General features: G+C 35.7%; 2 protein-coding genes across 3 annotated transcripts in view; one reads left to right on the plus strand and one right to left on the minus strand.

The window, feature by feature from the left end:
* NDUFAF2 (NADH dehydrogenase (ubiquinone) complex I, assembly factor 2) overlaps positions 1-5,672 on the minus strand; it is a 186,581-nt gene extending 180,909 nt beyond the window's left edge. Inside the window, 1 exon segment of the mRNA XM_012664630.1 lies at positions 5,465-5,672. Within this exon segment, the coding sequence (XP_012520084.1) occupies positions 5,465-5,591 (127 nt within the window). The 5' untranslated portion in view covers positions 5,592-5,672.
* A 98-nt stretch (positions 5,673-5,770) lies between these two features.
* ERCC8 (excision repair cross-complementation group 8) overlaps positions 5,771-14,409 on the plus strand; it is a 55,120-nt gene continuing 46,481 nt past the window's right edge. For both annotated transcript variants that reach the window (XM_012664533.1, XM_012664534.1), the window contains exons 1-2: positions 5,771-5,915; positions 14,013-14,108. In XM_012664533.1, coding sequence (XP_012519987.1) covers positions 5,839-5,915; positions 14,013-14,108 — 173 coding nt within the window. In that variant the 5' untranslated portion in view covers positions 5,771-5,838. The remainder of the gene's footprint in view (positions 5,916-14,012; positions 14,109-14,409) is intronic.

A 14,409-nucleotide genomic window follows, 5' to 3' on the forward strand; every position in this document is an offset into this window, starting at 1 on the left:
GATATTATGAACAACTTTATGACCGAAAGTTCAACATGCTAGATTAAAAAGGGCAAACTCCTCAAAAGACACAAATTACCAAAGCTCACTCAAGACAAAATAATCTGAGTAGCAGTCTTATTATATCTGTTAAAGATATTGAATCTGAGTTTAAAAAGCTTCCAACAAACTCCAGGATGAGATGGTTTCACAGGCAATTTATAATAAACATTTAAAAAAGAAGTGGCACGAATTCTTCACAAAGTCTTCTAGAAAATTCAAGAGAAGGGAATACAATCCAAATCACTCTCTGAGGCCAGTATTACCCTCACAACAAACCCAGAAAAAGATATTACAAGGAAACTAGAGATCAAGATCCTCAAGGACAAAAAACAAAATTCCTCAACAAAATGTTAGTATGTCAAATCTAGCAATATATGAAAAGGATAATGCATCATGATCGATTAGAATTTATCCCACAAATACAACATTCAAAACATTCAACAATAAACCAAGGCCAAATCAGTTGAAAACTTATGTCCACTCAAAAAACTACACATGAATATCGATAGCAGCTTTATTCATAGTTGCCAAAACTTGGAAGCAACCAAGATGTCCCTCAATAGGCAAATAGATAAACAAACAGTGGTTCTAACCATACAAAGGAATATTACTTAGCAATATAAAGAAAGGAGCTATTATGCCACAAAAAGACATGGAGAAAACTTAAATGTATATTACTAAGTGAAAGAAGCCAATCCGAAAAGGTTACATATGGTATGATTCCAACTATACGACATTCTGGAAAAGGCAAAACCATGAAGACAGTAAAAAAAAATCAGTGGTCACTAGGGGTTTGGTGGGACATAGGGAAGGAGAAAGGGAGAGAACACAAATGCAAGATATTAATAATGGGAGAAACTGCAGTGGGTGCAGGAAGAGGGAATATCTGGGTGGTTTCCACTCAATTTCTCTGTAAACCTAAAACTGCTCTAAAAAATAAAATCTATTAGTTTTTAAAAAATTAATCAATACCATTAATTTACCATACGAGCATCTCAACGGAAGCAAAAAAAGGCAAGCAAGCATTTGACGAAATTCAACATCCATTCATGAAAAGAAAAAACTCTCAGCAAACTAGGAATAGTAGGGAACTTTGTTAATCTTATAAAGGGCATCTAAAAAATTACAGCTAACGTCACACTTAACAAAAAAAGACCAAATGCTTTCCTCCTAAAATAAGGAACAAGGCAAAGGTATCTACTCTCACCACTCTTATTCAACATTATACTGGAGATCTCATCTAGTGTGACCAGGCAATAGAAGGAAATAAAAGGCAAATAAGTTAGAAAGGAAAAAAACAAAACTGTCTGTAGCCACAATTGACAAAATTACCTACAAAGAATGTCCAAAGGATCTGCAAAAGGCTTCCTGAATTAACAAGTAAAATAGGTTGCAGTTGCAGAATACATGGTCAACATAGAAAAATCAATTGTATTTCTATATATTAGTAATGCAGAACTGGAAATTAAGATTTTTTTAAAAGCATCATTTATAATAACACCACACAACATAATATACTTCAGAATAAATTTAACAAAACATATCACTATTCAGAAAACTACAAATCATTGATAAAAGAAATCAAAGAACCAAGTACAAGGTCTCCAAAAATTAACTCATTGATCTTGACATTAAATCCCATTGTCTCAAAAGCTACATTATCCTGTTTGTCTCTCTTGAGTAGCAAACATATCTTGTGAGGCTAGGTAGGTATTGTTAGTTTCATTTTACAGAGTAAGATGGAGTATTCATACTCCTGGGTATGTACTCATAGAAAATGAAAACTCATGTTCACAAAAAAACCGTATGTGAATTTTTCCTGCAGTTGTATTCATAATCACCAAAAACTGGAAGTAACTCAAATGTCCTTCAGATGAATAAATGGACAAACTGTGGTACATCCATAGCATGAAGCACTAGTCAGTAGTAAAAAGGAACTACTGATACCTGAAATGAATCTCGAAGGAATTATGCTGAATGAAAGAAGCCAGTTTCAAAAGGTTACATATGGTATGACTCTATGTGTGCAACATTCTTAAAAAGACAAAACTATAATGACAGAGAACAAATCAGTGGTTGCTGGGGTTAGGAATGGGTAGAGAGTATGACTACTAAGAGTTAGCATGGAAGAGTTATTTTAGGGTAATAGAACTGTTCTGTATCCTGCTTTTGGTGGTGGTTACATTAATCTTTTATATATGTTAAAATGTGTAGAACTGTACACCAATTTAACAAGTTAATTTTACTGGGCCAAGCACAGTGGCTCAAGCCTGAAATACCAGCACTTTGCGAGGCAGAGATGTGAGGGTTGCTTGAGCCTAGGGGAGCTTGAGCTTACAGTGAGCTGTGGTCACGCCACTGCATTCCACCCTAGGCAACAGTAAGAGCTTGTCTCTTTAAATTTCATTTTACTATATTTTAATTTAAAAATAAAATATAAAAAAACAAATTACTAATAGCCAAAAAAAAAAAAAAAAAAACCAAAGGGGAAAAAAATGAGATACCCCTACACACCTACTAGAATGGCTAAAATTAAAAAGACTGACCATACCAAGTGTTGATGAGGATCTAGAATAACTGGAAGCCTCATACACTGCTGGTGGGAACGTAAAATGGTATGGCCACTTTGGCAGTTTTTTAAAAAGTTAAACGTATACTTATAAGTTGACCCAGCTATTCCATTTCTATATATCTAACCAAGAGAAATGAAAGTATATGCCCATACAAAGACATATACATGAATCTTCATAATTATTTTGTAATAGCCAAAAATCGAAAAAAAAACATATGAACAGATGAATACATACACAAATTATAGTGTATACATACAATGGAGTATTACTCAGCAAAAAAAGGGATAAATTATTGGTATACACAAAAACATGAATGAATCTCAAAAGAATTATGCTGAATGAAGATCCCAGAAAAAAAAAAGAACACGTGTTATATGCTTTCATTTATATAGCATTCTAAAAAATGCAAACTAATCTATAGTGTCAGAAATCAGATGAGTCGTTTTTTAGAGACTGGAAATAGAAGCAGCACAAGGCAGGATTAGAAAAGGGCGTAAGAAAATTTTTGTGGATGATGGATATGTTAATTATTTTAATTGTGTTGATGATTTCACAGACGTATACATATGTCAAAACTTATCAAATTATACATTTTAAACATTGGCAACTTTTTGTATGTCAATTATACTTCAATAAAACTCTCAAAAATGCCTTTAAATTATATGAGAATATTCAAACGAATGCCTGAGAACATGTAAAAATAAATATACTCATGTTATTGGGGGATAGACATGTTTTTGTTAATTTAAACCTTTAATAATATATTTCCATTGAAATGAAACAAAAAATTGATATAAATGTATTTTTTAATGGACAAAGATTTGAACAGATACTTCAAAGATCTATAGATGGCAAATAAGTACATGAAAAGATCGTCAACGTCCTCAGTCATTAGGAGAATGCAACTTAAAATCACAGTGAGATATCACTATACACCTATAATGATGGCCAAAAAAACCCAAAAAAAATACCTGACAATACTAAGTGCTGGTGAGGATGTGAAACAACTAGAACTTTAGTGCATTGCTAGCTGGAATACAAAATGGTTCAGTCACTTTGAAAAACAGTTTAGTAGTTTCTTAAAAGTTAAACATACATTTACCACACAACCCAGCATCCCATTCCTTCATGCAGAGGATTTCCTCACAATTACCAAAAACTAGAAACAACCTAAATGTCTTTTAGCTAGTGAAGAGAGGAACTTGTAAACTCATACAATGAACTACTACTAAGCAATAAAAAGAACTACTGACACATGGATGAACCCCAACCACATTATGCTATGTGAAACAAGCCAAACTCAAAAGTCTACATTTAGTATATTTCCAATTATATGATATTCTAGAAAAGACAAAATTATAGGAACATAAAACACATCAGTGGTTGTCAAGGGGTAAGGATGGGGTGTGGGAATGAATTATGAAGGGGTTGCAGGGAATTCTGGGGGTGATGGAACTATTCTATTACCTTGATTGTGGTGACAGTTACACAACTTTACGCATTTGTCAAACAGCATAAAACTGTACACCAAAAAGGGTAAATGTTACTGTATAAAAATTGTAGTTCAATTAAAATCCTCAATCTGACATTTTGCATTTTTAATGTTACAACTTATGAAAAAGTTGCTTGCAATCTGTCAATTATAATAATACTTAACATCATGCTAGGTTCTCTGTAGGCTTTGTTTTTTAAAGACATATTCCCTGCCCTGACAGAGTGTAGAAGCTCATCAGGGAAACCAGTCTAAATATGATTATAAAATAAGTTAAAGAAAAAGGCTAGGCAAACAAGTGAGAAATCATAGAATACAGTTTTATATGTATGGGAAATGAATAGCACACAATTTTGGAAATGCCTTAGTGCTTCTTAGTATTACTGTTATTATTATCTCTTAACTTTCAAGTGAGGGTAATGAGACTTGGGGAGAATAATTACTTTGTCCATGATCCCTGAGCTATTAGATGTGAAAGCTGAGATTCTAACCCACGCCTTTCTTCGTTCAAAGTCTGACATCTTCTGCATCGCAGTGATCCAGTAACACAGAAGAGGTTATAACAGCTGCCAGGTGCTTCATTTTCAACCGACAGGAACGCCTCCTAACTCCCCCAACAACCCGCTCCAGTACTTGGTAGAATCCTTCATAGAAACACCACAATTGGAGTCATGTTTCTTAAACTGAGCTCAACGGGGTCTTGGAATGCACACTTTTGAGAAAAGAAACAGGGAGCCTTGTGGGGATCTCTTTTCCACACTTTCAGGAATGACTGTACCATTTCGTACTTCTGACAAGTTTTGGCTGTGAGGAAGGTGACACATGGGGACAGCGCCAGAGCCAAGATGCTCCCAAAAAAGGTAAACACGAGGAAATTGGAAAGCCGAGGTGCTGAAGTTACACTTCTTCAATTACACCGCTCAGCTCTGGGCCACAAGTGGGGCACAGGCGCATGAAAACGCACTTCCCTGTCACTCCTGAGCCTCTTTGGTAAAAGATCTCCGTGAATTTCTCCCCGTCTACTTCGCCTAATGGCCCGAACTAAACCGAGGCGTCCTCCGCCGGCGTGGCTGGGAGAAAAGGGGTGTGCGCCTTTTCTCGCGCAGACCGCCCCAGGCACACCAGGTCGCAGGCACAGCGAGGACGGGCCGCTGCGCAAAACAGTCCAAGGAAAGGCGCTCAGAGCCAGGCCCGGCAGGGCTCCGACTCCAGAGTGAAGGGGGCGGGCGGGGCAAACGAACTCGGTATATCCCCTCTGGTGACACCGTGAGTGTCGCAGGATGCATTACTTAACGAGACACTCTTACTTTTCCCTCATTTACTGACCACGCAACCGCTGCCCTCGCTCTCACCTCACCTCTCCAGTTCTTGTACTCCGGGATATAGTAGTATTTGTTCCCAAGCTGGTCTGTGCCCACGTGCTCCTTCACTTCTCTTGATAGTGCTCTCCACAAGGCGCGGAACAAACCCTGAGACCAACCCATACCGTCCGCCAGTCTCCCAGCGCGAGTCGCAAACCGATCCGCAGCAGCTGGAGGAATACTCTAGGCGCCGACTCAGCCCACTGCTCCAAGGAATCCAGCCCGCCTCCGTCCTCGCGTCCTTCCAGTAACAGCGCTCTCCATTGGTAGCATCTATCACCGCTTGGCCAATGAGAGACTCTGCTGTTACAGCCCGTTCTGAGCTCTATCATGGCGGCGTCCTGTGCTCAAGACGGTGTGAAGGAGCGCGATGCTGGGGTTTTTGTCTGCGCGGCAAGCGGGTTTGGAGGACCCTCTTTGCCTCCGGAGAGCGGAGTCCACACGGAGGTAAAGAAAACCTTACCTTTTTCTCTAACAAGCCTGTTAGAATTTGGACCAGTGTTTGTAACCCTTACCCCACATTTTCTCGTCTCACTTTCGTTCCACCAAATTCGTATCTACTCTCTCTTCTCCTGTGCGGCTTTCTAAAATACAATGCCTTTTATATGCTGTTAACTTGTAGGCGGGTGGGTGCGCCCGCGGGCCCGGGTGAAGGCACTATAAACAAAAATGAGGTTACTTTTTCGTTTTACTGTATTCCTTTTCCCTCATATTAAGTTCTCCAAAGGAATAACTATCCTCCAAGGATTCGTTCATTCATTCAGTCAGCATATTTAGTGAGTTCCTACTGTGTGCCAGGAAGTATATTAAGGGTAGGACATAGGCCAGGAATTGAACAAAGTTCAGAATGACTAGAGAAGAGGATTGGGGTTAGGGACCATTGGCAAGAGATGCAGTTGGAGTAGACAAAAGCTAGATGTGGAAGAACCTTGTGTGCTTGAGTAAGAGATAAGAAGATAAGAATAAGGTGACAGCTATCGCATTTTGTTTTCTGCTTACGGAATGGTTTGAAGTTAAGAGCAAGAGGGCCAAGTTAGGTTGCAATTGCAATTATTGAGGAGAGTTGATGGAAGCCTGGGCCAGGTTTGATGGAGTTGGCAGAGACTTGAAGAAGTTTTGAAAATATCTAAGAAATATAATCAACTAGCCATGGAAATTGGTTGGATAAGTGAATGATGAAAAGGGAGGAATGAATAATTTTTCTCTGATAAGAATCTTGTATAGGAAGTTGAAGGTTGGTGATACCCTCTCAGATAGGGTTTTCTAAAGGGGAAGTAAGTTTTACTTTTAATTTTACCCGTGTTGATTGTGGGGAACCTGTAAAGATATTCACTTGAAGAGTGGAGGACAGAGTTGCATATGTGAGTTCTATGCTTAGGAAAAAGTTAGATATCACATTCCAGCATTCTTTACGTTTTCAACATTATGAAATATCTCTGAGAGTTCCTTTAATGTGAAGTTTCTTTTCCCAGTGTCACTTTCTCTGAGATATCTCCATCCTTTCATCACAACCACTTTTCCTCATTTATGTCAACAAGTTTACCCTCAATGATTTCCTCAGTCTGCTAGAGTTTCTTAAATGGCAGCAGTGTCAACATTCCCACAGTCAGCTATCATTTCTTTAACTCCATTTATGTTCAATTTGAGTTTTACTTTCAGCACTGTTCTTTTCTTTGGTGCACTTTCATTTTGTTTGCCAATTCCCCCTTTTAATTACCTATTTTCATAAAATTTCATCTGGGTTTATCTCAGGGGCACAGAGATAACAGACCTACATGCTTTGTAGTCTGTGTGTGAATTGAATAACAACAGATGCACACTGATCAATCATCTATAGATTTTGAAAGAAGTCATGTAAATTGGTCACTAATTATGAGCCACTTTTATATGTGTAGTGATTTGTGGACTGAAAAGCTACTAGCAACCTGTGGTAACCAAAATTTGAGCCACATTGATTAGGGCTCTGGTATTATTTAATTAAACTGTGGTAACTGAAATTCATGTAAATCAGACTATACAAAGTGAGGGCAGCTTGCATATTTAAGTTAATAAAGTATTTAAGGAGTTTTTTAAATTTTTAAATATTTCCTTCTTTAAATCATGTTTCTACTTAACTGAACAACTATACAGTCCCATTTTACTCAAAGCAGAGGTCTACTGTTCTTTGTCAGCGGGTAAAGGCCAAACCATGAACACTGATATTCAGTGTTCACAATTAACACCGTTTTTTAATTTTTACAACTTTATTGTATGATCGACACACAATAAACTGCACATTAAATTAGAATATACAATTTGATGAGTTTTGACATATATGCACTTTTGACACCATCACCATAATCAAGGGAACAAACATCCATAACCCTAAAAATGTTGTCATGACCCATTGTAATCCCTCCCTCCCTACTCTCTCTGTTTTACTCTTCCTACTCTAAAAACTGCTGATCTGCTTTAAGTCACTATAGATTAGTTTGAATATTCAGAATTTTAAATAAATGCAGTCATTTTTTGTCTGACTTCTTCCACTCAGCATAATTACAGTATTTTGAAATTTCTCTGTTATTCCATGTATCTTTTTATTGCTGTGGAGTATCCCACTGTATGTATATACCACAATTTTTTTTATCCACTCACTTGTTGATGGACATTCAAGTTGTTTCCAGTTATTTGTTATTACATATAAAGCTGCTGTGAAAATTCATACATGCGTCTTCGTAAGGATATATGCTTTTATTTCTTATAGGTTAATACCTAGCAGTGGAATGACTAGATACATGTTTTTAAGAAAGTAACAGTTTTCCAAAAGCATTTTCCATTCTCACCAGCAATGGATGAAAGTGCCAATTGCTCCATATCCTTTATGTCCCCCTTTCTGCTTTCTTTTGAGTTATTTAAACATTATTTAGTATTCCATTTTAGTTTATGTATTGTGATTTTGATTATATCAACTTTATATAATGGTTTTTGGGGGTTGCACTAGGAATTATAAAATATATACTTAACTGTCCATTGTCTACATAGAATCATTATTTTACCACTTCATTTGGCATATAGAAACTTTATCACCCTTTACCCTCTGCCATATATTTTTGTCTTATATGTTAATATTTATGTACATTTAAAAACCCCATCAGACAATGTTACAAATTTTTTTAACCACCAAACACATTTTAAGGAAAAAAATAGTCTATTTACTCAAATATTTACCATTTCTGTTGCTTTTTCTTCATTCCTCATGTCTCAAGTTTCCTTCTTCATCATTTCCCTTTTCTGTGATTTGCCCTTTTTTGTGATATTTACACACATTGTATGCTTATTTTTTGTATACTTTGTCAGTTGTTTGTGTTTATATATGAGTGAGTTCATGCTTGTGCAACTTCACAACAGAAATCTGAATTAGTTTTATTTTGATTGTATTCCTCCAAAATAAGGTTTTGTTTTATTTAATAATAAATTGAAGAACATTGTTTATCAATTCTTTTAAAGTGGATCTGATGGCTTCATGGTTTCTGAAAAGGAATCTGCAGCCATTCAAATCATTGTTTCCCTATAGGTAATTTGTCATTTTTCCCTGGTTGCTTTGAAGACTTTGTCTTTAGTTTTTAGCAGTTTGATTATATTGTGTCTGGGTGTGAATTTCTTTTGATTTATCCTAGTCAGAGTTCATTCTGCTTCTTGAATTTGTAGATTTGTATCTTTCCACAAACTTGGGAAGTTTTTAGCCATGTTTTCCAATATTTTTTGACACCACACTCTTTCTCCTCTCCTTCTAGAATTCCAGTGACATAAATGTTAGTCCTTTTATAATCATTCCTCCAGTCTCTGAGGCTCTGTTCTTTTTCCCCCCAATCTTTTTTCCTCTATATTGTTAGATTATGTACTTTTAATTGATCTGTCTTCAAGTTCACTGACTTTCATCTGTCATCTCTCATCAGCTATTGAGTCCACTAAGTTAAAATAATTTTATATTGAAAAGTTCTGGAATTTCCATTTGGTTCTTATTTATATCTGCTTCCTTGCTGAGATTTTCTATTTTAACATTCGTTTCAAGTGTTTTGACAATTACTCAAGCATTTTATAATGGCCACCTTAAAGTCTTTGTCAGATAATCTCAATACCTGTGTCATTTCAACTTTGACTTCTATTGATTGCCTTTTCTCATGCAAGTTTACATTTCATGGTTCTTCATATGCAGGGTAATTTTTTGTTTTCTTTTCTTTTCTTTTGAGACAGGGTCTCATTCTGTCACCCAGGCTGGAGTACAATGGCACTAACATAGCTAGGCTTTTAGGTGTGAGCCCCCGCGCCCAGTGTACAGAGTGATTTTGGACTGCATCCTGGTCATTTTGAATACTCTTATGAGACTTTGGTTCTTGTTTTAATTCTATGAGGAATGTTGATATTTTTGTTTTAACAGACAGTTGGCAAGATTAGGTTCAGGCTGCAAGTTCCTGCATTCTTATATGGACTATTCTTTCAACATCAGTTCACTTTTCAAAGCCTCCTCAGATCTGCTCCAAGTGTGTGCCACTCAGTGGTAAGTGTGTGACCTGAGTGGTAGTCTATTAGTTCAATTTTCAAAATCCTTTGTATGCTCCTCAGGGTTAGATCCATGCATGTTCCACTGGGCGATGAGTCTTGGAGTTTATAAACAACTTTATGGAGTCACTTTCCTGAGCTCCTTCTTCTCTGTGATCTCTCAGATACTTCCCAATTCTCTGGACTCCCTGTTTTGATCCTCTAGTTAGAAACTTTGGGCTCTGGTTACCTGTTCTACCACACACTTCCATGTTTAGACCCAAATCTGGGCTCAGAGGTAAAAGATAAGTAAAAAGCAATGGGGATTGGCCCTACCTTCTTGGGATCAGAGCTCTGACGAATGCAGAAAACAATTTCTCTCTCTCAGAGTTCTGACTCCTGTAGGCCACTGTTTCCAGCCATAGCCTTCTCTGCAATGGGATTACCTAGAAGCTGGACCACAAGGGAATGGAGAAAAGAGGGAAAGAACATGCCAGTGATTTCTGCATTCTCACTGAGTGTTGGAGTTCCCCTTTTCTCTCCTAAACTCTTCCATCTGTGCCACAGTGCTCATTTTTATGTTTCTGGCTAAATAAAATTCAGGCCAAGGAGGAGTGGGGGGTGTGGAAATAACACTGACTACTGGTTCAGTGGCACATTAAATTTTGGTGTTTTACCCCCAAACTGCATGCTGCTGTTTACTTTTCAGAATCCTCAAGTAGCTATTTCATGCATTTTATTTAGTTTTTGTAGTTATATTACTGGGGAAATGGGTGAAGTCTGCTAACCCATCTTACCCAGAACTGAAGTATTGAATAATGAACTAGATGATCAAATGAAATACCTCAAATTATAAAGCAAGAATAAAAAGTCCAATAACATAAGAGAAAGGATAAGAGACTTGGAGGGTAGATCCAGAAGATCTAGCAGGCAATAATAATTCCAGGGGGAGAATGAAACAGAGATACAATAATTAGAAAAAGATTTGAAAAAAGATCAGGATTCACAGCCTAAAAGGGTTTACTGCAGTCCAGGCAAGTTTGATGAAAAAGACATAAAATTATGTATACCCCAGTAAATTTATCAAGGAATAAAGAGGAAATTATTATTAATAAAATTCCCAGGTAGCAACCCTGAAGAAAAAAAAGAAAAAAAAATTATTAGTAAAAGCTTCCAATAGTAAAGATTTACCATTCACAAAAGCAAAACTGACATTAGACATCTCATCATTTGTTCTAGAGACTAGGAAACACTGGAATAGTATCTACTAATGGGAAAAAAAAATACCGCAACCCAGGAATCCAAACTTAGCCAATATGTCAGATGAAAGAAAGACCTTTGTGGTAAGATTTATAGACATATTTCATCCCCTTTGCCTTCTGGAAAAAATACTCAAGAAAGAACATTAATCAAAGAACAAATGTATTTGAAGGGGACACCAAGGTACTCAAGGAAATGTCCGATTTCCTTGAGTACTAACTTTGACAGTTGATATCTCTTGACATTTCACTTTGACGCTTCTTGTTTTATTTTTATTGTGAAGGTACATCCTCAATCTTGCAAACACATTTTGGCTTGTGATTGTCTTTCAAAAATTTTTTTAGAGCAATTTTTGTGAAACCAGGGATAAGTCAAAAATTCATGTCATTTTCAAATATGAGTCCCGTCATGAAACCAGTGCAATACAGACAGCTCACAATATCAACGAAGTGTTTGGGAAGGATGTGGCTAATGAATGCACAGTATGTCCATGGTTTGCGAAGTTCCGTTCTGGTGAGTTTAATCTTGAAAATGAGCCACATGGGTGACCTGAGACCAAAATGGATAATGAGGAGCTAAAAGCTATAGTGGAAGTGAATCCATCTCAACCTACGCATGAATTGGCAGCAAGCTTTGACATTACTATTCCAACAATATTGGACCATTTGAAACAAATGAGCAAGGTAAAGAAGCTGGATAGATGGGGTCCACATGAATTAAACAAGGGTCAGAAGAGAAATCATCTCTGCCTTTCTTTGCTGTGATGACATAAAGGCAAACCATTTCTATACCATTTTGTTATGTGTGATGAAAAATGGATTCTTTTTGACAATCACAAGTGTTCATCACAATGGTTGTATCAAGATGAAGTGCCAAAACACAGTCCAAAACCGAATATTCATCCAAAAAAGCTAATGGGGTCTGTTTGGTGGTCCAATGCTGGTATTATCTGCTATAGCTTCATGAAACAGCAGATGTCTAATGCAACCAATTGGACGAAACGATGAGGATGCTTGTGATTAAGCAGCCAAGATTGGTCAATAGAGACAGGCCAGTCCTCTTGCAAGACAACATGTTGTACAAACAGCACTGCTCAAACTACAAAAGCTGAACTTGGAAACTCTCTGTCATCCATTGTATTCACCAGACCTTGCACCAACTGACTGCCACTTCTTCCAGGCTTTGGACCACTGCTCTCGAGGAAAAATATTCAATTTTCAACAAGCTGTGGAAAACACTTTTTGTGATTTCACCGCCACTTGCTCTCCATGCTTTTTCACTGCTGGCATAAACAATCTACCATTAAGATGGCAAAACTGTGATGATAGTTTAGGCACATACTTTGATTAATTGTACTGCTTCTTGTCTGAGATATAATAAATTACACTTTTGATTGGAAATTGGACATTTCATATTTAATGACCTAATAAAAGATGAACAGGACAGAAACAGGAGAGCTATGAACCTTGCAGTGTATATATGGTTAGATCTAAATATATAATAATAAACAAGCTGGAGATATGTAATATGGCTACTAAATAAAGATTTTTTTAGATATTTCTAAATTAACAAGGGAGGAATGAACAGCAACTTCATTGAACTAGCAAAAATAAAGGTAAAAGAAGAAAGCACGGCTTTAAATAAATAAATAATACCAAGTATATCAGATTTCACACCAACAGTGAACGGACTGATTTCTCCCGTAAAGAAGCATAGATTATCAGATTAATTTTAAAATAAGATAAGACTAAAAGCTGGTTCTCAGAAATAGTTTAGGTTAAAATATTTTTAAATAGTTTAAAAGTTAAAGGATAAAAAGATCAAACGGTTGAAAATGTAGACGTAAGTACAAATATTAGATAAGGTGAGATTTAAGGATAAAAGCACAAAATGTTTTAAAGAAGGACCTTATTATATAAAGCACAATTAATGAAGAATAATTAATGTAATAAACATGTATGCAAACAGAACAGTTAAAGATATAAGGCAAAGTATAAGGATAATTTGACACTACTTTCTTTTCCAGAATGGTACTGATGTAGCAGTTAGAAAATACGTATATACATATACACAGGGGAAATGAATAAACGACAAACTAGATTTAATAGATATATATGACTTTACATCCCTTAAATGGAGAATGGACTTTTTTTTATAAGTGAATAATACATTTACCAAAATTGTTCTTGGCCACAAAGAAAACTTTAACAATTTCAAAAAAGTAGCTATCTTACAGTCATTTGTCTTAGTTTGTGAGAGTACTTGTTAATCATTTGTATTGATAAATATTTCATTGGATTTATTCGAATATGCTTAATTGTTGAATTGAGCCTACTCATTTTTTATTTCCACCTAAGTCTTTAGGAAACACTTCAGAGAATCAAAAAAAAAAATCCTGTCATTTAAGCTTTTATCCACTAGATGTCCTCAGTTAAGTTTAAGTTATAAGAATTTAACTTCATGAAAATTTGTTTCAGTCTCTAAGTATCTTTTTAAAAACTTAATAAAATAAACTCTTTAAATATAGTTTAAGCTAATGCTTCAGGTAAAAATTTTTGCATGTAACTGTTACTACTGTTGATATTTTAAAATTTTGTTAATATATAAGGTCTTTAAAAATCTATAAATACCTTTGATGTATTATAAAATAAGCATTATCTATGGTTTTTGCACTATATGTAATCTTAGTGAAATAGGAGTTTTTTTATGTTAAATTACTTTCTTGTGAATTTTTTTCTTTTTCCCCTTTTTGTATTTTTCTTAAAGAGTTTTGGGACTGGAATTAAACAAAGACAGAGATGTTGAAAGAATCCATGGCAGTGGAGTTAACACCCTTGACATTGAACCTGTTGAAGGAAGATAGTAAGTTCACTATACTTATACAATCATTTTTCTTTCTATGTGAGATACAGTAAAATCCTGCTTCTTTAGATTAATTATGTAGAAGTTTCATTAGAATTAGTAAAAATCCTAAAATGTAGCATTTTTCAATGTGGTATTATGACAAATAAATACAGAGCATCAGACCTACAAAATGTTGCCAAATAAATATTAATAGCAAAGAGAGAAATGAAAAGGTAAGTGTACGTTTAATGGAAAATTAAGTACTGATTTTCTTTTTTTTTTTTTAACATGCTGTATTTCCTTTTTTTTTTTTTTTTTT

Source organism: Propithecus coquereli, unplaced genomic scaffold, assembly GCF_000956105.1.
Source record: "Propithecus coquereli isolate 6110/MARCELLA unplaced genomic scaffold, Pcoq_1.0 Scaffold9, whole genome shotgun sequence".
Lineage (NCBI taxonomy): Eukaryota > Metazoa > Chordata > Mammalia > Primates > Indriidae > Propithecus > Propithecus coquereli.